Source organism: Coturnix japonica, chromosome 2, assembly GCF_054131305.1.
Source record: "Coturnix japonica strain WE chromosome 2, WE-NBRP24, whole genome shotgun sequence".
In the NCBI taxonomy this organism is placed as follows: domain Eukaryota; kingdom Metazoa; phylum Chordata; class Aves; order Galliformes; family Phasianidae; genus Coturnix; species Coturnix japonica.
The window spans coordinates 108,004,127-108,028,078 of record NC_140664.1 but is presented as its reverse complement, the minus strand read 5'-3'; the positions used below and the strand labels follow the sequence as shown (position 1 = coordinate 108,028,078).

At 40.4% G+C, this 23,952-nt stretch overlaps 1 protein-coding gene across 7 annotated transcripts; it reads right to left on the bottom strand.

Annotated features, from left to right (window-relative positions):
- Positions 1–7,867: 7,867 nt before the first annotated feature.
- DAZL (deleted in azoospermia like) lies at positions 7,868–20,194 on the bottom strand. Of its 7 annotated transcripts, none has more exons than XM_015853884.3 (11): positions 19,712–20,190; positions 15,778–15,912; positions 15,430–15,521; positions 14,109–14,160; positions 12,847–12,913; positions 12,391–12,524; positions 11,777–11,854; positions 10,987–11,037; positions 9,746–9,850; positions 8,962–9,060; positions 7,868–8,202 (listed from the first exon to the last, which is right to left on the bottom strand). In XM_015853884.3, exons 1-11 carry the CDS (start codon positions 19,712–19,714, stop codon positions 8,149–8,151), a joined length of 870 nt encoding a protein of 289 aa, XP_015709370.1. In that variant the 5' UTR covers positions 19,715–20,190; the 3' UTR covers positions 7,868–8,148. The 7 variants fall into 7 exon arrangements, with proteins under 7 accessions (XP_015709370.1, XP_015709368.1, XP_015709367.1 ...); XM_015853882.3 differs by lacking the exon at positions 19,712–20,190 and adding an exon at positions 19,009–19,530 and having other exon boundaries at positions 8,962–9,057; XM_015853881.3 differs by lacking the exon at positions 19,712–20,190 and adding an exon at positions 19,009–19,514.
- Positions 20,195–23,952: the final 3,758 nt, after the last annotated feature.

Genomic DNA, 23,952 nt, shown 5'->3' with positions numbered 1-23,952 from the left:
AAAGGTCAACCCTTCATGTGATTTAATTTAGATGAAAGTAGAATCAACTTTACTCCTGAATAAGGCAGGATAAAGATTATTTCTTTCCCACTCTAGCCCAGTACTTTCAGCAGGGGGCATACCACTGCAGCCAAATACCCTCTTAGCAGCTCCTATGCTAAAAACTGCAGTTGTCTCCAAGTAGATTTGAGATTCCTGCTTTCCAACCTGGAAATCACAGTCTCCAAAGTAGTTACTGGTACTACGATACAATTCAGTTCCATCCTTGACTCGTACATATGTGAAGGAACAAACACAAAGATGAACTTTACAGTTTCTGAAGCTGCACTCTGCAAGCCAAACAGGCTGTCTTGGCATGGGAGAATACATCACCTGCTGCCAAAACACAGACTGACCCCTGCCATTTAGATTAAGAGATCACTCTACTAGCTGTAACAAGATCTGCCGCAAGATCTCAATGGAAAAAAACACTGTGAGAGTCACCACTAACTACCTGAGTCCCATGCATTTGTTACAAGAATCTTTTCACATAGCTTGTCTTGTATGTGGCCTCAGCAGCTACTTCTCATTCTGTAGGTCTTTAGGTAGTTAGGCAGGCGCATACAGAGCCTGAAAGCTACCACACACAAAACAAATACTGAGTACTTCCAGAAAAGTTTCGACCATAAATACATTATTAACTACTACTGACTTCTTTTAGGCACATATTACAGGGGGGTTTTGTGCATACTTTGTTTCTCATTACAGAACTGATATTATTTTTTAGAAAGTCTGCAAAATAATACTTCATTTTTTTGCTATCCTCAGTGGTGTTTTTCTTACAGAAAATAAAAGAAATTAAATGAAAACTCTTTTCACAGTCTGTTTGCTGTTAGCTTTGTGTTAAGTCAACATGGGATATATATTGGAAAATGTCACTCAAGAAAGCAAACATTTCAGGGAGCTCACAGTTCCCTATGGAGAGCAGTCTTAGCAACAGAAAATGAAATAATTCCATAGTTCTGCTACATGACTCCCTTCCTTCTCCCCAACCAACCTAGACAGACCCAGTCCAAAGAAACACACCAACAACTGGCAGCAAACACTAAGCACTGGTAGCACAGCTAAACTACACAGCTGAGTTCCCATCCGCTGTCAATTACTGGGTTTCATCTGTAAGAACAGAGATCACAAATGATACAAGTATCAAGTTTAAGAAGTGTTCCATGTTCTTATTGAATTCAAGCCCACATCTACAAGAAAAAGGAACAGAAATGAAGTCCGATGAATACATTCAGCATAAATGAAGATTTTCAGGTTTCATACATGCCTTTTTTTTCCACCCCCTCTGTAAAGTTTCTTATTGTAGACTATATAGTAAGATTAGATGTGCCTGGAAACACTGAGGAGAACCCTAATTTTTTCTTATACTCCTTCCAAATGCTGTAGAGTTCAGCAAGGATGCATCAACAGGAATTGTTCAGCTCCAAAAGCTTACCTTCCCTGCTTCCCTATGGAGTGTGCCCAGCTCTATCCTGACCACACACTCAGAACCCAATGTCAGATCTGTCACACCCAGCCTTTCTGCTTCATCTATCACATTGTAGCTCGACAGTGCTCTGTGAAATGTTCTCGCTGCATTTTTTACAGCTGCATTTTTAAATGCACAAATGAGTTCTCCTGCAGTAATAATGACTACATTCGGCAATGGGCAGCTTTTACTACTGAAGGCCAGGCTTTAGTATTCCACAAGAAAAGCATTTCTAAATTGCAGTATTTGCTGGGTTTTTGTTAGCTTAACGCCCCACCTGCTGGCTGATGACTACATTACATTGTGACAGCTATCAAAGAAGTCATGTGCCTATTGCTGCCACCACTCAGCTGCTGTGTGCTGTCATGGCAACTGGTACAATCCAGGGAGAGGATGCACAGCTGGGTCCAACAGCGTGATGATTAACATAGAGAAGTAAAACTTGATGGCTATAAAACACTCTAAAATGCTTAACATCCATCCATATAGATCTGACTGAAGTATCACAAAGCGTAATACAGCTAAGAACAACTCCGAAGACAGTGAACACCTCATCTACTTTTACAATCCCTATATACCTGAAGCTGCACCACAGACTCAGTTGTCATACTGGGCTCCACCACACTCACATAAATAGTTTCTTGAAAACTGAGCGAAGTCTCAAAGAAAGGAAAGAGCTGCCAGTGTCTGTAGTGTAAAAGTATTAGTCTCATTTTTGAGAGCACTGTTTGAAAGAACGGCTTTAAAGGCTGGTTTATTCTAAAGAACAAATATAGGCCACCAGTCACTTGGTAACCAAATCTCACATGGTCAGAGGAACTCTGCTTTGTGCTGACCAGGTATATGAACTACTCCTTTGAAAAGCATGAATACAGAACCTTTCAGAGGCCAATACACCTTCCTGCCTCCCTGGATCTCATGCAAATACAGCCAGACGATTGGTCAATTCAAAAAGAAACAGCAAAGCGGAGACAAGAAATGTTTCTCTAGTGGTCTTGAACATAAATGCAAACCTAGAAAATATTCTTTCCAGATGTACAAGTCTTTACAGACCCAAAAGAGCAGAAAAACCATTTCTGTCTCTTAAGTCGATGAAGACCCACCGCAGCAGAGATAGGTGCTACCGTCAAGTTTTATGAAAGCTACTGCAACATTCATGGAGAACAACCACAAAGACTTAATTCCCTGTCAAAAATAGCATCCCTACTGTAAATAAAGAACTCCATCTATCAATAAAGGTCTGTTGGTACAACTTTATTCCCCAACTGGGAAGATTTACTAAGTGTAAAGGTCCCCATTCTAGTGAAAGTGAAAGCAACCTCAATTACCAATTCTAACTTTTACTGCTGTAACTTGAACTGCACACTAGTTCACTAAGTAGGAGACACATTTCCATACCAACAAGGTGAGTACTTTTGTTTATAAGCTTTTGTTTGTTTTTAAACCTCTGGGGCCATAAGCAAATAAAGTTTGCTATTTTTCAAAACAAGGGTAACAAACTCAATGGTAGGGAAAATAAGGGAAACCATTCACAGTGTAAGGCTTTGCCTACAATACTACATATACCTTGCCCAAAGATATGTGTAACTGAACTGCTATCTGACTTCTCTTAACTACAGAGCCACCTTTTAATAGTTTGGTGTGAGCCTTCTAATGGTTATGGTCAAATATAATCTGTAGAAGATTTCTGACCTATGTAAATCACAACTTGCAGCAGAGCTGGGATTTGCCAAGTGACAAAACAACTCTGAAGAGGACAATCTCTCAGTCGTTAGTGACTTCAGCAGAGATTTTCATCTCAGAAAGTGCTCAAGAAGATGGAAGATGATGTAATTCACCTTAATAATCAAATATATACATTAGTCAGAAACCACGTAGTAAAGGTAATGTGATGTCACAGAGACATCTTTATATCCTTTCAAAAGCCATAGGCAAAAGCACTTGCCCAATGCATTCAACTCAAGTAGTGCTATTAACCACTACACAGGCCAAAACATTTTCAATTTCCAAGCACCATTTTTCTCCCAGGGAAAAGCATGAATAGCCTCTTCAAGAGCTGTCCTAGTCCTACAATATCCTAGGAAGACTAGCTAACGAACACATTTAGTGTACCAAGGGTACCAGCACAAAGTAAATGTGAGAAAAAAATTACAGATGGTTGAGTTTGTCCTTAAGCTCATCCTAGTCAAAACCAAGCACCATTCACCTATAATTAAAATACACAGTATATAGAGCATAAGGCTAGACTTACCGCACCTTGAATGAGACTGTCGCTTTCTTTTCCCTCTTTCTCAATAGTTCAAACACTACTTTAAAACATACACAACTGACATACAATATATGCAAGTAATGACGGTAACATTACAGCGCTGTCTCCTGTTAAGAGGCTCGGCTGAAGCAGTACAGGACAGATACAGATTGCTACGTCCAACCCACCATGCAGCAGATATCTTTATTATGTATTTTGAGGCTCTGAGAGCGTTTTTGTCACTTTCTGCTGGCAGTTCTAGAGCAGTCATCTATATGGATGCATACTTCCACATTTTTAGCTCTGACATTTTACAGTAATGCATTTTTTAAATGAGAAATCTGTCTTCCTCATTACTGCACTTAATAGAGCCTCCCAACTGTGAACTAAAAGAACAATCCTTTCTCGCCAGTTTAAGGAATGTTTTGAGCACCAAGTACATAAATTCGAAGCTTTTTCCCTGTAGCATGAACTTCTACCCACCTCTGGCTAAAGCCAGAGGAGTCACAGGATTAACAAAGACCCAGGACTCTGCTGGTCCTCCTAAAAAGAGTCGCAGTTCAAGTGTACTTTAGTTCCCCCACACCCTCTTCTCTCCCCTTCCTCCCCAACCCATTAGTTTAAAGTAAAGTTCATCACAAACTGGAGAGCAGGAATGAAACACAGTATGAAACAACCCATCTAGATTGTGCAGCTACTCAAGCTTTCTCATTGTAGAGAAATACTGATACTCACTCTTTCCAATCTGAATCCTTTTATAATTCATTACTTTCTCAGACTTAAAGTGGCAGACACTACAGCTTTTAAATTACAGTCCACCTATCCTGGAATACTGGTCCACCAGCACCTTCCTGCAGACATCTACAGGCTACAGATGAGTGGACTCTTGAGAAAGTAATTGCTTCATTATGACACTCATAAGAAAACCTTGTAAAATACAACTAAGGGAACATTCTTTTGTTTCTTTGTAGCATTCAAGTACCAGATAATCTTCATGTAAGATAGAATTTGGCATCTTCGTTTAATGCACAAATACCTAGAAGGAAAAAAATATTTCCATTTTGACAGAACATTCATGTCTGTGCCAGACAGACCGTCATTCCAACAGAGATCCAAGGATACCATCTGGCTGCCTGTCTCATTTCAAAGCTATTCTGTCAGGTGGCAAAGCTTGCAAAGAGAGTTTGAAGAGGCCACAGAACCACACAGCACACTAGGACACTTCTTAAAGGACCACAAAATAATCAAGCATCTTAAACACATAATACCAAGTAAATGCAAACACTGCTTTGCTAGCTTACCTTAATACAAAAACAAAACTAATGCAAAAAACTGGCCTAGCAGTTACAGGAAACTTGCACGCTTTTGGATCCCACACAAAACACTCAAGCATCCAGGTTTCTGCTAGCATGGTTAATTTTCTTCATTACAGCTGTTTTAGATCTAGGAGGAAAACGGTAACACCCACATTTCAGTTATTGCTGAGCAGTGCTTACACAGAGCCAAGGTCTTAGGTGCAAGGCCTGCCTCTCATGCTGCCTTGCTGCCAGCAAGGAAGGTTGGGGTACACAAAGAGCCAAGAGGGAACACTAGCACTCTGATAAACTGGCCAACACAGGCCAAAGGGGTATTTCACACCAGATGCCATCATACTGAATAAAACTGGGTAGAGCTGGCCGGGTGCAGGAAATGCTGCTTCATGAGCAAATTGTACACCACTTGCTTTGTGTATTTTTATTTCTTCCCTATTAAACTACCCCTATCTTGACCCCTCAAGTTCCTCCCTCATTCTCTCCCTTGCCTTGCTCTCCCTAATCTCACCAAAGCGGGGACTGAGCTACCAGCTGTGTTGTGCTTGTCAGGTTTTAAGCCACAAGGACAAGTCAGGAAAAACTTGTCTTGCTTGCACAAGTTTAAAATAAATAAATAAATGACAAATTCATAAGAATCCATTGCTGCATCTACTAGCTCCCAAATAACATGGTCCACTCAATTTAGGAACACAGGTGGAACAAACTTGCAACTAATTGTGCACCTACTTTCAAAATGCCTTAAGCTACAGCCATTCTAACAGATGTTTTAACTTTCCAAACACAACACAAAAGAGATTTACCTTCTACTTTTGTGTGATGCTTATAGGGTACTTCAAACAAACATTGTAGATGTATGATCTTAGTTATAACTTGTTACTTTTAATGGTACATGCCACAGAATGTACAATTCCCAGATGGGAATAAAAAAAATTATAGTGTTTCCTATGGGTGAGAAATGGTGAGCAGAAGTAGCTCAACATGATCTAATGGAAGAGAAAATAAACGGTGCTTGTAAGGCCTGAGCTATGAATTTCACTATAAGCCTTCTCAGCATGCTTGTAAGAAGGGCTCCTATCTAGCACCAGCCATTTCAAACATACTGAACAATCAACTCGCTCACCAGATGGTCTTATTGGAAACACTTGGTCAAATAAACATAAAATTTGCACTTTATTTAGATATCTTCTGTTTTTATTTCTTCTTTTGGTGTTGAGACTCTTCAATGAAAGCTACATACAGGCAGATCATGTTTTCTTATAGCTACAGCATAAAGAATTAAATACATCCCAAGGCAATTAAGCCAACTAGAACATTAAGCCAAAATGAATATTGCTTTTGCAAAGAAACAATTACCTTTATCAATAAACTGACATCACAAATGTAACAATACAAGCAGGCTGCTGCTTAGGTTCTTAAAGTTGCAAAGGAGAAGGGTTCTTGCACTTGTATGTGGAGTTTAATTGTGTACGATTGAAAACCACTTACACAGAAGCTGGAAACATGGCAGAAGTTAAGTATACCAATAACTAAGAGTACTATTGAAGCAACAGGTTGAGAAAAACACAGTATTGATAGTGTGGAAACATACTTAAGGACACAGCATCTTTAGCAATAGGGAACAGTCTGAGCAGAGAAAAAAAGCTAACAACTTCAAGTCAATTTATGCTGCCAGAACATTGTTACTGAGTGATTTCATGTAGAATTGCACCAATTATATATATATAATTTAATAATCTCATCTTGAGCACTCCTACTCCTAAGGAACAGTCCTGGGATATCTTCGTGCTGCATCTTATAGCCCACCATCAATGTCCATAGCAACCTGGCTCTTATTGCATGTTTCACTGACATCTACTTCTAGACACTTGAAGTAGGACATGCCATCCTATTATTTCATATATACACATCTACAAAGGAGGAGTTACTTCCTTTTTTATTTGGAGAGACTGAGGTGTAAGGATAGCAATAAGAGAAATAAATCAGACTAGGACTCAGCACACATACAAGACTGAGTGTTGTTCTCAATTGTACTCATTCAAAACCGCAGGTAGGAACTAAAACCAAACCTGAAAGTTTGTTGCTGAACACTTGCAGTAACTGGAATTCTTACATAGGGTAATAAATCTTCGATTCCTTCAATAAATACTGTGTTAGATGCCTTTCTCAAAGCAGCTTAGAATTAAAAAGTGTTACATTAAGATGTCACTCACACTGAGGTTGCAAGTCAAAATTAAAAATTTTTAATTGTTTCAAAATACATAACTAAAATCTACATAATTATTATTAAAATATGCTTACATGTATTCTTTGATTAACACTTGGCATCACAAAGTTAGGCATATTTTAAATGCAGTATTTTCTCACAATTTTAAGATACAGGCATTGCTAAAATTAATGCAGTAAAAAAAAAAAAAAAAACAGAAACAAAAAGCATGCTCCACTGAGTGATGTAGCTACTTACATTCTGGCATCTTAAGTTACATACAGGACTTTTAGGATTCACACAGACAAACTGTCATTAGCAAACAAAGACATTGATTAGGTAGCCTAAAGAGAACCAGGACTTAAAGGGCTTCAGTTGAGTTAGACCTTGACGTCTTCTGTTCCACTGATTAAGAGCTCAGTTTTAAAATACTCCCATCTTGGACAAGGAACCGCTTCAACTTTAGAACTGCAAGAGGTAACTGGCTGACATTAGTAACTTAAAACTGTGGTTTAATAAGAACTAAATCTTAACATGCAACAAACTGTACCTTAAAGCTCAGAAGAAAATCCACATGTACCAAACAAAGAGTGTTTTTCTTTCTTCCCCTTCCCCATATCAATTCCTTAAGATCAATATTTCGGTTAGTGGGAAAAGCATGCAAGCTAGTAATAAAACCTGGAAATATTTCAACTCTTACAACTTCAAAACTTGTCAAGCCAAAACAGCAACTCTGGAACAGGTAAAACAGAACACAAACATCAACTTGAAGCAACTTCTTGAAAAAGGTTACACTTTTTTACTACACATCTTACTAAACTGAACAGTAGGAACATCAAAGTAACACATTTATGTACTTCAAAGTCTTTGTTCATCAAACACTTTTGAGCACTGCTCTTCCTTTTCTGAAGTGATGCACCCTCCGCTCCTGGAATAGGAGGAAAAAAATAACACAAAAATCACGATGTTTCTAGAGAACAATCACAGCAAAGCAATAAAAGCTTCATAAATATCTCATGATATTATCTGTATTACTCAGTCCTCTCCAAATCTGCCCAACACAGCTTCTCTGTGCTTTATTCTGGCTTCACAATACAGGTGCCTACTTCACATTTATCTTTTTAAAAACAAAAAAAGTAGCAGGCTTCTAAGTATAATGTTGAAACCCTAATATAAAACAAGAGAATGTAACTGGAAAGCAGACCTCTATGAAGACTGAATGCACAGCAAAAAGCTCTCCATTAATGCCTCATGATCAGTTACTGACCTAACTACAGTCTACTGTGTAAATTACATACTTTTAAACCAAAGTACAGATAGACATCCACAGTGGGTACTTAAGTGGAGAAAAGACCATAAACATGTAACTCTGCTCTCTTGTTTACACAATGCAATCTGCTTAGCTTCCAGCAGATTGCTCCTGAGAGATGATTAGCTGCAAATATCCAATAGCTGACTGCTCAGCAGTTCTTATGCAGCCTTGTATCAATGCACTTAAATCCACTGAACTCAATTTCTGCAGTTTTCTTTCAGTATTAACCAGCTGCAAGCTAACCGTTCATCTCAGTGCACAAAGAGTAAAAACCTCAAGCAAGTACAGATAAATCTTTGTCTTTATGGCATCATGAATATGAACAAAGTTAAAATCAGCTGGTTTTAGAGATTTAGTTTTGCTTTCACTACATACCCTAAAGTAGTCTTCTTGTGATACAAAGGCATTCCTCAGACGGTTTTCAGGATTAAACAGACAAGATACTACTGTTTGTATGCTCCTGTCCACAGACTTCTGAAACAGAAGTTCCAATTGTTACAGATGCGCCTCTATCAGTTACTCTACTACCAGCAGCACGAGTCTGTCACCAGGTTTACATTTCATTCAGAACTCCTCAGTTTTCTTGCTTACTGAGACTTTAATGTTGTTAATGGGTATCAACACTCCCAGTGTCACTTACAAGGTAAACGTTTCTATCAGTGACATCCAGTACAGCTGTATAAGAGGCAGATAGAGCAGAAATGTCTCCTTTAAACAAAGAAATTCAGAGCCAACTGCTGTCCAAACAGAGATAGCTTTCCACAAGTGGAAGCAGAGAAAAGAATAATAAATTTCGCCCATCTACGTGTCTTCGAGATTCATAAATGAGTAAGATGGGAACTGCTACCCAATCTGCCTTTTTAGTAGCTACAATCCTTCCATAATTCTTATCAGATTTACTCAAATCTTGACACAAACACGATTTACACACCACTAAATACTACAGATTAAGTATTAATAGCTTCAAGGATGCAAGATAGCCTTCTGAAATCATGCAGAAATTGAAGTGGATTAAGCAATGGCTGAAATGGTAATTACAATATTAATGCTAGGGGAGATGAAGAGGTCTTCTGACCACTTCACCAAGCCACATAGCCCTCACACACAAAACACCTGAAAACAGGACTAACAACAGAAAACATTCTGAAAAAGAACTTACTTTTTGTGGACTATTTCCAGACGACTGTGGGGGCTCTGGAGCTGCACATTCTGTCTGCATAAACTCTGGATCCTCACTGTAGTGATAGTTTACTGAAGTATAAACCTGTGTATTTAAGATAGCGCAGTATTTTAGTAACACTGCAATATGCGTAACTATGTTGTCACTTGTTTCCATCGATCAAGAGGCAATGTCAGCCTTATTCTTTTGGTAAAGCTTCACAAGTGGGACAACTCTGTATCCTCATCTGTTTTAAAGACAGTTCTAGCCCCTCCCAAAAAGAATACTTATAAACACGTTCTTCCCCCTCACTACAATTACACTTGAAAGCTAACACCTGAGCACACTTTCCTGTCAAAGTTATTTAGCAAATACATCCCATCACTAACAGAAATACAAACTTTCCACAAACAAAAAGGCTGAAAACAAAGCTTAGATTTGAACCAAGCATTAATAAATTTCTCTTCTAATATAATCACAGACAATCAAATGAATGCCAAGAGTAATATATATGCATAATATTTTGTTTTCTGACTGGAAAACAATTGATGGAACCATCTCTCCTCTATTTACCTTCCAGAGTACACAGACATCTGCTGGGAACAAGCTTGAAAGATATTAGCTCTTAAACCCTTCACAGAAATAGTACTCTAAAAATACAATATTTTAACTGAGGAATAGAAGATGCAAGTTTAAGAACCAAAACTGATCCTGTTAAAGCACTATCATATAGTTTTCCTCTCTTGTGGATGCCACTTATGTGAAAGCACATACAGTTATCTCCTTGGAAGCCACCAGCATTATCTAGTCTGCAGCAACCTCACTAACTGCTCAGAAGAGCTCTTGAACCAAAAACATCATCTGCAAAGAAAAATATTCTGAAGCCTTTTACAAGTCTGCAAAAGAACTGGAAAAACCAGTAGTATTTTATAGATCTTAAAAATACAGCTTGTGTTTAGACAACATTGGTTCTTCATGCAAAGCTGAAGAGAGAATAATCTTGTTTCCACATTACAATTCCAGAATTTACTAACTACTAACAACACAAGACTGATAGCTCTGGTTTGGTCATGCCATTTAAACAATCACATCAGAAGGAAGACCTAAACAACTGTTTACCATCAACAACTACGGATTCACATAGACTGGATTTCTCACACACTTGGTAAACCAACAGTCTAATTTTCTCTTAAGTATCACAACACTTAACTCAGAAGTCTAAGTAAACACTGCAGACTTACCGGAGGCATAACATAGTTTCTTTGCTCCCCAGGAACCCATTGCGGAGGAGCCTTAAACAGAAATTGAAGAATAATCAGCTTTTATTTACTCATTTCCCCACACAGGTAACTGCCCTTTAAGAGCCACAATATATATACACATCATACTTCACACCTGGATTTTTTCATTCTTACAGTTCTTAGTGCAGCATGGTACCTTTTTCACATGGACCTCATATAGTGCTCAGCACAAAGTCTGTCCCACCACAAATTCAAGAGCCTCCTACCTTTTCTCATTCCAAATTTAAGAGAGATTTCTAAAGATTAGGAAAAGAACTAAGTGCAATCACAGCAGCCAGACTGACAAAACATCTCACACCTTCAGTTTCTGCAGTTACTAAACTACCTCATTTAGTCTGAAAGAACAAAGACAACCCACACATTTCCATTACAAGCTCAAAAACTGCTACCAAGTGCCCTTCTGTACGTTGTTACAGCTCAGGAGAACATTTATCTACTTTCTGAATATATCCCACATTTTAAGTCTGACTAGCAGTTCTGTTTATTGCATAAGCAGTTCATTTTGTTTACACCAAACAAGCGCAAAGTTTCTTCCCATAAGACATACTATTCTACATGATCATTTTTTCAAACCACTTGTGGCCACCTTTCAATACTTTCATCAATACCACTCACCTAATGACATGAAACAGGTTTAACTGTTAAGTTTCCTTAAAAGGCTCTTTATCCCTATCATCTATAGTGCTGAGGCTCCAACAACTTTACTGCTCCAACTTAAAGGATTCCATACCTGATAGTTGTATGCTGGCTGATATCCTACAGGAACTTGCTGCTGTATCAATAAAGCCGGTGAACTGTATGCGTATGTCTACAAAATAGAAGTTGTTTTTAAACTCAAATTTAAGTTCAAAACAAGGTGTTATGGGATCTGCTGTAACTAGCACAAGTGCCCCTACAAAGGCAGCAATAGTTCAACAAACAAGAACTTGTTTCACTAGGAGAAAAGAGTAACACAGCCATCTTGTGCTTCCAGAATTGAACACAATGGATTTTAACACCAGTGGTTTACTTCACTAAGATGATACCACCAATATCTGGATGCACAAGCAGCAAATTCACCGCACAACTATTATTTTAATTGAATGCTCTACCTGCAAGAGTTCTTATTTTCAAAATAAAAAGTGCACACAAAAAGATGACATCAATGATTCAATTAATTTTTCAGGCCTGTTGGGAGTTCTTTTCAAGTAGATGGAAGTTAAGGCCTTTATGGGGAAACGCAAGACTAAAACGTGCAGGTAAGATGAGATTGGAATCTTGACATGGATTTGAGAAGTTGTACATAGCTTACGTTGTCATGAACATTTAACTACAATTCCAGAACAGCAACACAAATAACCTTACCTGTACATACTGAGTTAGTGGGCTCACCACAGGTTGAGGTTGCACGTAGGTCTCTGTATTCTGATTACTCCATACACTATGGAACTGTGGTGCAGGAGGATTGAAAGCCAATGGCCTAGGCTGCACGTAAGAACCTTGTTTTAAGGCAAAGAAAAACAAACATTAAAACACATATTTCATAAAAACCTGAATTCAACTTGCAAAAAACTTTTCAACATTGACTCTTAAAACTCAGCTCAGTGACACAACTATGTTGCATTTTCAGCTATTACAGATTGTGCTCCTAATCTTCATTCCATTTTATCATCAAAGCTGTACATCCCACCAATTGTGAGGCTGTGATTTAGAGCTGACATCAGTTGCACTATGCACACTGCACAAGAAAGAGACTTGCAAGAATGTTGATGTATTAATTATGAAAAACTAAACTTATCATCTGACTTCATATATACTTACACAAGTTCTGCTGTTTTCTAATTGCTGGTCCCAGTTTCAGCCTTTTGCCATGGACACTGATCTGTGACTGAAAAGTAAGTTATTCCATGAGCTGGACAATCAGTGATGTGGGGTGGTCAGTTTAACTTTCAGGATACCACACTTTATTTCCACACTGCAGTATCACCAACTCACATACAGTTTCAAAAAGCTTCCATTTTCCTTCTTTCCCCTTCAACAGTCTAAGCTTCTTACCTTTAACCTCCTGTAATGCTCTCACTACACCCATGTATCTACTGAGGATCTTCACAAGCCTTGTATCCTTAAATTACTCATTAGTGACTGCCAGGTTTCATTCTGTTTTACACACACTATCCATGCCAATCTTTGCTGTTTTATCATTGCCTCAGTATGAAGCCACTTACCTTTATTCCTTCAAATTTTCCCAACAGATCCAAGACTTTAAATTGCACCAAGACCAGGACTACATTAATTTTGTTTCTGACTTCATATACAAAGAAGCATACAGCAACAACAGCAGGTATTTGTTTTAGTTTCAGCTGGGACAGAGTAGCTTTCCTTCAGTGTCTGGTATGATGCTTTGTTTTGGTTTTAGGGAAAAAAACAACACTGACTGAAACTAAGTGACACTTCCAGCTGTTGCTGAGCGTTTTTTTTCCCCTCAGCTTCTCCCACTGCCCTGCCACCAATGGCACTGCAGGAGGCACAAGGAACTGGGAGGGCACAGAATCAGGACAACCGACCTAAACTTGCTAAAGGGATATTTTGTAACATATGATATCATGTAGAAGTTAAGTATGAAAAGGGGAGTTCATCAGGCAGCCTGCCACTGCTCAGGGACAAGCTAAGCATTGCTGGGTCGGTGGTGAGCATTGCTGGGTGCATCCCTTGTTTTTTATATATGTGTGTGTAAAGGATAACAGTTACAGACACACACACAATTATCACAACTGTTACCCATTTTTCCTCTTCATTCTCTTGGTTAACAGTTTTCACCTCAACTCACAAGCTCTACTTTTGGTTGTTTCTGGGTTTTTAATGATCTTCCCATACCACTGGGAAGGAGGGAGTGCAGTGAAGAAAACACTACATGGTACTTCACAGCCTGCTGGGTTAAATCACAACAACATTTAAGCAAGTTTACTTCAGGGCAGTTCTAGTCTTTTGTTTTTACTTTCCTCAGTGGGACTGGTTTCCCCTAACCACACCTACAGCCTTCATATGGAAGGTTCTTCTGACAGCCTAAGACTTAAAGAGCTTACCTCTACAATTTTTTGAACATCCACATTGTCCAGGAATGAAACAAATCCATACCTGAAAAGAAAAAAATATATATTTATATAAAATAAATATATATGTACACACACGTATATATTTAACTGAAACAGTTAAAAGAGCATACACTGATATTAACAGGACATTAATATATCATTCAGCATGAAAGTACATTTGTTGCTGACCGACAGCACACTGAGCCAAATGAAAGGAATTAAATGCCAGATTCAATACTCTCCCATTTACGTTACTCTAGTGAGTACTATTGTTGATATTAGTAGCATCAGAAAGCCAAAAGCTCTTTTAATTAGGATGTTCTAAATTCCGTACTTACTGCAGAGGATTGAACCAAAGGAGGAACTACAGGAATAATTACACCACTGGAGGAAGTGATCCCAAAAGAGGTTTTAAATTTATTTCACTATCTTTTATTTAAGCCTGAATATTGGAGACAATTCTCAGAACTATAGTAGAGTGTGTCAATCAATGGAGTATGGCAATTTATCAATAATCAGAACATACACTTGCCAATCACACATTAGAATTCACCACAAAGATGAGGCAAGAGACATTAAGCTCAATATTTTCAGCTCATTACTATACATGCCTATGAAAAAAATAAAAACCATGCTACATTTTGGAATCTGCTCAGACATAGAAGGGAACTGGTGCACCTTCAGAGCTGAAGTCTTACTCACAAAACAAGTCTAATATCAAAGCTGGGAGAGCTTCCTCTGAACTCCGCTGAGCAGAGTCCTAGGCATCTTGAGTTCTTCACTACAGATCAGAGTTCTTTCTATACATCCAATGGAAATGTCTCTGTAACTTTCTACCATCCCTTAAGTTTCACCCACCACCTGAAACAGTTTGGTTGCCTCTAACTTATCCCTGAGCAACCAAAGACTGCAGTCCCCAATGAAAGTCTACTCTCTTTCTCTCTCTGTTACATTAGTGGTTCTACACTGATTGTTGCCACTTAACTGCTATGGCTGTAATAAATAAATAAATAAATTTCAGCCTGTGAAAGAGCAGCCTCCACAAGCCTCCATTAAGTTTTATGCTTTGCTCCCATTGGTTAAATAACAACACTACTTTTCCATGAACAGGTTCACCAACAACCTAAAATCTGTCCTGTTCTCAACTGTAAGATTACAAAGATTTCAGATCAGTCTAATTTTACATGCTTCACTTTAATTCACCTTAATTTGAAAGGCTTGAGCATCGTAAGTGAGCAACAACCTAACAACAGACATCATTATATTAGAATTCCTTTACTACATAAGCAGTAACCAATGACATTGCGCTCACCCTTTGGAAACACCAGTTCTGTCAGTGATTATTTTCACCTCCTTCACAGTACCATATTGTTCAAAGTAACTTCGAATTTCTGCTTCATTCATCTAAAAGAAACAAAGTCTTGAACTACTTCGCACAGTAAACTGTTACAATTGGTTTAAAGCAACAAATACTATTTTTAAACCCATCTCCAAGTATTCCAGGAAAATCTTATTGGTCTGTTTCGAAGTTCTCTTAACACAGTGTATTAATTCAAGAATGGTAAAGACCCAATTAAAGACCTCCAGAAGTTAAAATTCCTATTTCTTTCCCACTGGAGCACATTACACGTTGTTTTAAACATTGAAAGTATAGAAATACCCTTGTATCAATTCCACCAACAAAGACTGTATTTGGCATGATTTTTCCTTCTGGTAAAACATATCCTTGGCAGGTTGTTGACAAATGGCTGTTATCCTCTGAGATACTTCCACATTGGGCTTCCGCATTTGCAGACTGAAAAGGTTAAACAGAAATATTTCAGTCACATTATAATACGCTTCTAGGTAAGACTTCATCTTCCCATAGATGCAGTTTGAGACCAGAAATGTCAGTAGCATCTTCCCAATTACTTACAAGTATTTAGTGCAAATGGAGCATTCATATAGATAAGTTTGAACCAACTCTTCTTTGAGGTTAAGATGTCAGATCTAGACTCATGCAAGGCTACACTAAGCAGCCTTGCCCAGCTGGAAGCTTCACAACCACTGTTGCCACCACCCAACTTACAAGGAGAACCCCAACATTATTCAGCTCAAAGTTCTACACGATTCCTTTCAGATGCAAGCAAGAAATACTTCAATTCTTTACTGTGAATTGATTATCCAATGAATAAATTCCATCACCTTCCCAATCAAAAGCCTGAAATGCTCAAGAAGCAAGCAAAGCTTATGATTTGTTCACATTGACTACACACAATTCCATTTCCTACTGCTGATGCCACATGTTCCCTACTCTAAAACACACTTCAAATGCTACACAAAGATATTTGCAAGAACTGAAATACACCACAGGCAGATGAAACTCCAGTTCCTCATCTTCTCAACTGAATAAATGGTTCTAGGTACATGCCATTCCTGTAGATAAAAACCACTTTGACCACCTCAGTAGAGCTCATTTCTCTGTATTAAGACATCCCAAAGTATTAATAATCTCTTCCTTACACCTGGTGTGGCATTATCCCTATTTCAGATAGGCAGACCTTTTGATGTAGTTGAGGTTACTGATACTTTGAAACCTAATAATAATTTACAACCCCTAGCACCCATTTTCCAATGCAACAAATTACATGTTTAACACAGAGTTATTTAAACTGCAGCTGCAAATGATCGATGTTTAAACTGGACACCCAGTAGGGGAATAAGAACATTACAAGAACCAAACTGAATCGTGTCACATGGACAAGCAGCAATTAATGCCAAAACTAGAATTCAGCTTCCCACAGGTATGATTTCAACATGACTGAACCAAATTAACATCAAACTACCCCTAAAAAGCAGAGTCAGTCTGCCCCATCTCTTCTCTTACACCTCCTCTGCACAAGATTCAACAGTTGTCAATTCACATTAAGCTTAGTTTTTGAGAAAGAATAGCATTAAGAAAGAATAGCATTAAGAGAGTAAGTTCTGACCAGATTAGTATTCTGTTACTTTAGACGATAATCAGCTTACTGCGCTATCAAATAAGCATCAGATCCACCTTAGATTCAATGGATACAGAATAAATGGAGATGGAAACAACTCAGACTGAGAAGCAGAGTTGAACAGCATCTCATGAAGCACCTGGCTCCATCACACCCAGTAGTACCATGTTCTTGTCTATAACTTCACCCACTATACGCTACCAACTGCAATCTGTGTCACAGATTACTTTTGTTGTACACAGATAAAGAATAGCATTCCCGCTTCCTTCCTATTGTACCAAGATAACTCTTTACACCACTGCAAAGGGAATAGAGGCCAACACTTCACAGAAGAAAAATGGTTGTAGTCTTCAGACAAAACTGCTACTGATCCAAGCTCATTCCACAGCTGCTCCAGCATGAGAACACACCACAACAAGAAGGAAATGAGAGCTGGAGGCCACTTGTTTGACCACACCCCCAGATAAAGAACATTTTAACTCAAATGACACCAACTCCACAGCAACCTTAAGCTGACTTGTTAGCAACTACTGTTCCCTCTCTTGGGACCTGCTTCAGTGACCAAAGGTCAAAGAAAGCATTCAGTTGGCTGTGCAGGCTCTCTAACAACTTTAAACAGGAAGCAGCTCATAGCAAATGCACCCAGGAGAGCCAGAATCAGCACAAGAAAGTGGGTCGGCATACAGATACTGCTGACATGCAGGTACGAAATGGCCTTGGCTGCCATGGAAGCACATCATTAGTTCCTCACAATAACGATGCAGAATAAAACTTTCAAAGAAAACACAGTCCTTATACAGTTCTTCCACCCTACTGCACATTAAATATCCAAAGGAGCAAATACATTCTTTAAACACAGCGACAAACTTTTCAACATCAAAAATAAGCTTTCAGATGCATTAACATGCTTATTTCTCAGAACATAAAGAGGAGCTACTGATGAACATGACAAAGAAGTATTATAGTATGAAGACATGAAACAGTATCTTTCTCCTTTTCAGGTTATTTTTTGAAGTCTTCACTACAACAACAGAAAACACCTGTCAGTCGAAACTAAGCATCACCCTTTCATCAGCATATAGAGTCATTGTTATTTTACTACCCAATGCAGCCTTACTTCTGTGCATACTATGGGCAAAGTGCTAGAACATTAGCTGAATCAGAGAATAACCCGAGCTGGAGAGGACCCATAAGGATCACTGCATCTAACTGAGGTGAATCTAACTGAGGTGACTAAGTCTTTTCAAACTGCCTAAAGCAGAGCTTCCCTGCCTGTCTCTGCAGCTCAGAAAGTAACTCTGAAAAGCTATTTCTAGGTGTCAAGAGCCTCATGGTTTATTCAGCTTTCCAACCTACTGAATTTCTTTCCCCCAGCCCTTTTCCTTTATCACAAGGTAAGTTAAGTCATTTACTCTCTGCATTGTTTCACAAAGCATCGACTTCAAAGCAGGAAAATAAGCAAAAGGGGTGGAACTGCCGCACTGTGTGATGTCTGGAACTCTTTGGGCCACACAAGCACTGCTTCCCGATGGCTCAGACCGCTTCCTCCGTTAACTCACTCGGGGTTTATTTACAACAAGGGGCACTCAGGGCCCTATTCACACCCGCTTCCCGACGAGCACTCGGTTGCCTTGGCAGCCGCTGCGGCAGGAGAAGATGGCGGCGTCTCCAGGGCGATGGTCCCGGCTGGAGGCGGCAGGGGGAGCCATGCAGCAGCGCTGCTCAGCTCCGCCACCACGTCCTGCCGGGAAGCTGCCGAGGTGTCAGCGTTACAGAGAGAGAAAACGAATAAACCTCTTGAAAAAACAGTGCAACCCGTTTAGATTCAGCCGCCGGCTCGTATAGCAGAGCACGGTTATCTCGACATGAACGCTTTACCGCCGCCTTCCCTGCTTAAGTTTAGCACCAACCAGCACTGTACCCGGACCCGGCGACGCCAGGCTTCGTCCCAACGGGGACCACATCACACAGAAAACTCTGGAAGACGAAGGACGCTGTGCACGGAAGGGACACGTGCGGGGCCGGGCAGCATCCCAGCCGAGCGCTGCCGGAAACCACCGGGTGGGACCGCAGCTCCCGAGGCGACAACGGGCCGCAAGAACGGCTCAACAGCTCGGCACAGGGAAACGGGTCACCGGCATGGATAGGCTTAAGGGAAAGGGGGGAGGGAGTGGCAGAAGGCTGAGGACAGCCGGAGTAGATAGAGCCCACTGCGGTCAGGCAAGGCGTCACGCCGGGCTCAAGCGACAAGCGGGTACGACTGCCACCTCGGGGCACGGCTGGAGGTGCAGTATCAGCGCCGTGACTGTGCCCGCAGTCACAAAATGGCCGCTTGTCCTGTCTCGAAGTCCTCACACCACGACACCAACTCATGTCTCAGCCTTCTTTTATTACCGTTTTCCCGCAGTATCACTAGAATTCATGCCCTACGATTCTAGAACCGACTGTAAAAGGCAGTAACTCTCTGAGGCTCCACAAAGCGCTGAGGCACGACGCTGGCCCCAAGCACAACCGCTATGCTATAAGGAGCCCCGCCAACCGCCCCCATCCCAGCGCACCTCACACCCTGCCATCAACCCGCCCGACACCCCGTTGTCCCCCGCCTCGACTTACCATCGTTCCCCGGAGCTGTGACACCGCCCACACACTTAAAAATAAACCAACGAGGCCTTTAAAACAAAAACAACAGAAGCGTCGGGAAAACAAACACTGAAGAACCCCACTTTTTTGTTTCCTTTTTTTTTTTTCTTTTTTTCTTTTCTTTTTAAAGGAGGGGTATGAAAGAAGCAGCGCTTTTCGACGGCCGCTCCTCTCCTTATGTAGACCCTGGGAGAAGGGGCGGGGAAAGCCCCACCCGCCCCGCTGGCCTGGCCTGGTCCGGCCCGCAGCGCAACGCCGAGGTGTGGGGAGGGTTGAATCTTCGGTGTGTGTTTGAGGATAGGGCTGATGGGCGATGTGTGCTGTAACCTTTTCCTTTGTTAGGACATTAGGCTGGGCGATTGTTTGAGGCCCTGATGCTCAGAGAGCGTAGTGGTAGCGCCTGTTAGGTGCCCAGTGAGGTTGTAGCGCTGAGGAGGCTTTGTTTAGAGTTGGCCGCTTTAAGGCAAAGCTGAACATTTGGGCAGTGTTTTCTCACACCGACGTTATATGGATACTCTGGTTCCATTACACCATAATGCCCGTTGTCTTCTCGCCAGACTGTTAACAATGATCTTTCTAGAAGGAGACATCTCTGGTGGCTTTTCTTTTTCAATGCTAATAAGGTGCTTCCCCTGCCTTTGGAAGCTGGTTTTAAATACTTATTGTTTTCTTCTCTTGAGAATATTTACACATTTTCAGACACGTTAGTACCAGTATTTCTAAAGCACTAAAAGAGTAAATCTGCTTGTAACTGCTGCTGAAACTAAGCTTGTTTCACTATGCCAAAATAGAGCAGACACCAGGTTGGGTTGGTTTTTTTGTTTGTTCGTTTGTTTTTGAGGGGGGAGGAGAGAAGGGAAGCAGTTGCTGGCTTTACACCTCTATTATGGCCCTAACTAGAAGCATTCTTAAGGAACAGTAATCTTCTGTTTGCTGTTAAATGGAAGATACCTGTCTTAGAAGAGGTGCTACAAATACTATTTAAGATATGTATATATATATTTTTAGATAGTAAGCTAGTTTTGAGGCATCCTCTTGAATAGAGTTCAGTATTTCTGTAGATAGAATAGCTGAGGTAGGAGGGAACTTCAGGAGGTTATCTGGTTCAGTCTCCCACTCAAGCAGGGACATTTGGAGCAGGGACACTGCCTTGGCCTATGTCAAAGTGGGTTTTGAGTGTCTCCAGGGAGGAGGCTTCACAGTCCATGGGCAAACTTTGCCAGTATTCCATCACCTGCATACTCAATAAGTGTTTCTGATTTTTTCAGACATCCCCTCTTTTGTTCCAGTTTATGCTGATTGCTACTTGTCCTGTCACTGGACAACACTGAGAAGAGCCCAGCTCCAAATTCTTTCGCCCTTCAGGTTTTTACACGTCAAAAAATCACCCTGAGCCTTCTCTTTTGACTATAGAGCCCCAGCTCTCCCAGCCTTTCCTGATAGGAACAGTGCCCCCGTCCCTTTATCATCTTACTAGCGCTTTGCTGGTCTCCCTTGTATGTCTCTCTTGTACAAGGGAGCCAAAAACTGAACACAGTACTCCAGGTATGACCTCAACAGTGCTGATCAGGGGAGAAGGATCACCTCCCTTAACTTGCTGACAATGTTATGCCTAATGCAGCATTAGTCTTCGCAGCAAGGGCATGGTGCTGACTCGTGTTCAACTCGGTGTCCATCAGGACCCCAAATTCCTTGTCTGCAAAGCTATTTCCAGCTGGGTGTGCTCCCCAGGCACTGGACTTTGCACTTCTCTTTGTTGTGCTTTATGAGGTTCTTATAAAGATCCAGTTCATTTCTGGATGTATAAAATTCATGAAAATTAATCACAGAAACATAGAATATCCTCTCCTCATACATCTTGCCCTCTAGACCTTTTCCTGTCTTTGTAACCTTCTCTTGGACACTTTCTAATTGCTTTCTGTCCTTCTTACATTGTGGTGCCCAAACCTGCAGCCAGTGCTTGAGGTGAGGCCACACAGTGGCCTTGAGGCACAGCCTCTTCCCTTATGCACACACCATGCTGGGCCTGATGTACCCCAGGGTACAGTTGGCCCTTTGGGCTGCCAGGGCACACTGCTGACTTAGATTCAACTTGTCATCAACCAGAACCCCCGGATCTTTTAACGTGGGACTGCTCCCCAGTCTCTAGTTGAATTTTATTTCCTTGACTTGGATGAAAAGGAGAATACTATTTTTGAAGATTAATTTAATGACTTGTCAGGGGAATTCCTTAGGGGGTTATTTTTCTAGAAACTGCAGTATTTTAGAACACTTTAATTAGCCTGATAATAAATTAAACTTGATACAGTAGGCACACAATAATTCAGTGAAAATGCAGCATCTAAACCATACATACTTGAGTAACCCATAATCTCAGCTGGGGCAGTGCTGAAGTCATCACATCACTTTGTTCTGTGGTCGACATTATATTTAACACTAGCAATTCACTGTGATTAGTTTTAGGTATTTAAATGCTGACCAGTTAATTAAATTTAACTTGAATTACTTTACTGCTGAAGAAAAGGTGTCAGATTTAATTTGTACTATAGCATGTGGGGTGACTGTGAAAAAATATATATGTTTTGTACAGGTATGAAATATTCTTCATCCAAACATTCTATACAAATGAATTGTACAAGTACAGAGGAAAGGTTAAAGATGGCTCCGTATGGTCAGATCAGAAATCCCTCTAGTTCAGCATTTGTGTTGGAAAGAGCCTGTGGGAGCATTCTGAGAAAGGATGCAAAAACATGGCCAGAACAGAGTGTTTTTTTCCTTGTTATTTCTCCTTGTGTTTGGCCACTGAGAAACCTTTATCATATTTGATAATACTTGTTTTTTCCTGACCACTTCTGAACTCATACATCGGCCTGCACAGTAGTTTGGCACCGAGTTCCACTATGTAAACAGGCGTTGTTTGGATAAAGTACTTCTTAGTTTAAGCTTTCAGTATCTAAGCTATAAGAAAGAAGGGAACAGACTCTTTAGCAGAATCTGTTGTGATAGGAGAAGGGGAAATGTTTTCAAACTGAAAGAGGAGAGATTTAGGTTGGATATAAGAAGAATGTTTTTTAGATAAGGGTGGTGAGGCACTGAAACAGGTTGGCCAGAGGTGTAGTGGAAGCCCTAGATGCTGCTCTGAGCAACTTGATCTGGCTGTTGATGTCCCTGTTCACTGCAGGGGAGTGAGACTAGGTGACCTTTATGGGTCCCTTCCAACTCAGATGATTCTATGGTTCTATTATTTTTTTTTTCCTGATAATTAGTTTGATCTCAATCATGAGTTAACATCCAAGGTTGGAGTTTTTCACCTTACAAATGCCATTTGTGACCTTATAGACTGTTGTCATATCTCCCTCCAGTTGTCTAACTTTCAGACTGAAGAGTCTGTGTGCTGTATTTGCTTTTCTCCTCAGGGCAATGGCTGTCAGAACTGTCAGCAGCCAGCCTATGACTTGATCAGCCTCTCACAGGATAGCAGCTCCCATTTGTGTTTGAAACAGATTCCCTGCCCCCTGCTGCCCTGTGTGGCCTGCTCATGTGCTCAAGCAAGGCCTCTTCTGCAGCACACAATAGTCTGTGCGGAGCCCTAAGGCACAAGGTTTTGTGCCACTCTAGAACAGAAATCCGGAATTGCTTAAGTGTGACAAGACCACTGAGTCAGCTGCAGCTCAGAAGCAGGTACATCTAGGTCTTTTCCTTCAAGCAAGTCCCTAAAAAGGTGCTTAAGCCCAAAAGACTGAATTTATTTGAACTAGTAATTAAACAGGACAGGGATTTTAATTGTGTTAAAGCCTATTATTCACTCACTCATTTATTTACTTATTTAAAGCAGTCTCCCCCTTGCTGCATCCTTATTTCCATGCTTAATCAGCTTTGAGACCTGGGAAGCCACTGAACTGATTGGAACTGAGGAGACAGGCAAGTGCTGCTCTGAATCACAAGTTGTACACATCTCTTCAAAGTCTAAGAAGTAGGGTTTGTTGGTTTTTTTTTCATTGCAAGAGAAGTCTTGAGTATCTCACCAGCTTCTTAGGCTCATCTGCCTCTTGTGTAACCCTGCACACTTCTTCCTTGAGCATGGTAAGAAGTGTGAGTAGCTTAGTGTCTTTTCTTTTGGGGAGTTTCGCCTTACACGGTGCCTCTCCTGTCAAAAAACAAAATGCAGAAGCTAAAACAGGGATGTCAGTGCTGTCCAGTACACAAAGGTTTCA

What these genes read in the sequence shown, in the direction of transcription:
- DAZL (XM_015853881.3), bottom strand. Translation starts at nt 19,062, where the DNA reads ATGTGGTCCCCGTTGGGACGAAGCCTGGCGTCGCCGGGTCCGGGTACA. An exon ending in ATGTTCAAAAAATTGTAGAG is followed by an intron (nt 12,914 to 14,108) that starts GTAAGCTCTTTA and finishes CTTACTTTTCAG; the next exon opens with TCACAGATCAGTGTCCATGG. An exon ending in CACAAGAAGACTACTTTAGG is followed by an intron (nt 8,203 to 8,961) that starts GTATGTAGTGAA and finishes CTCCTATTCCAG; the next exon opens with GAGCGGAGGGTGCATCACTT.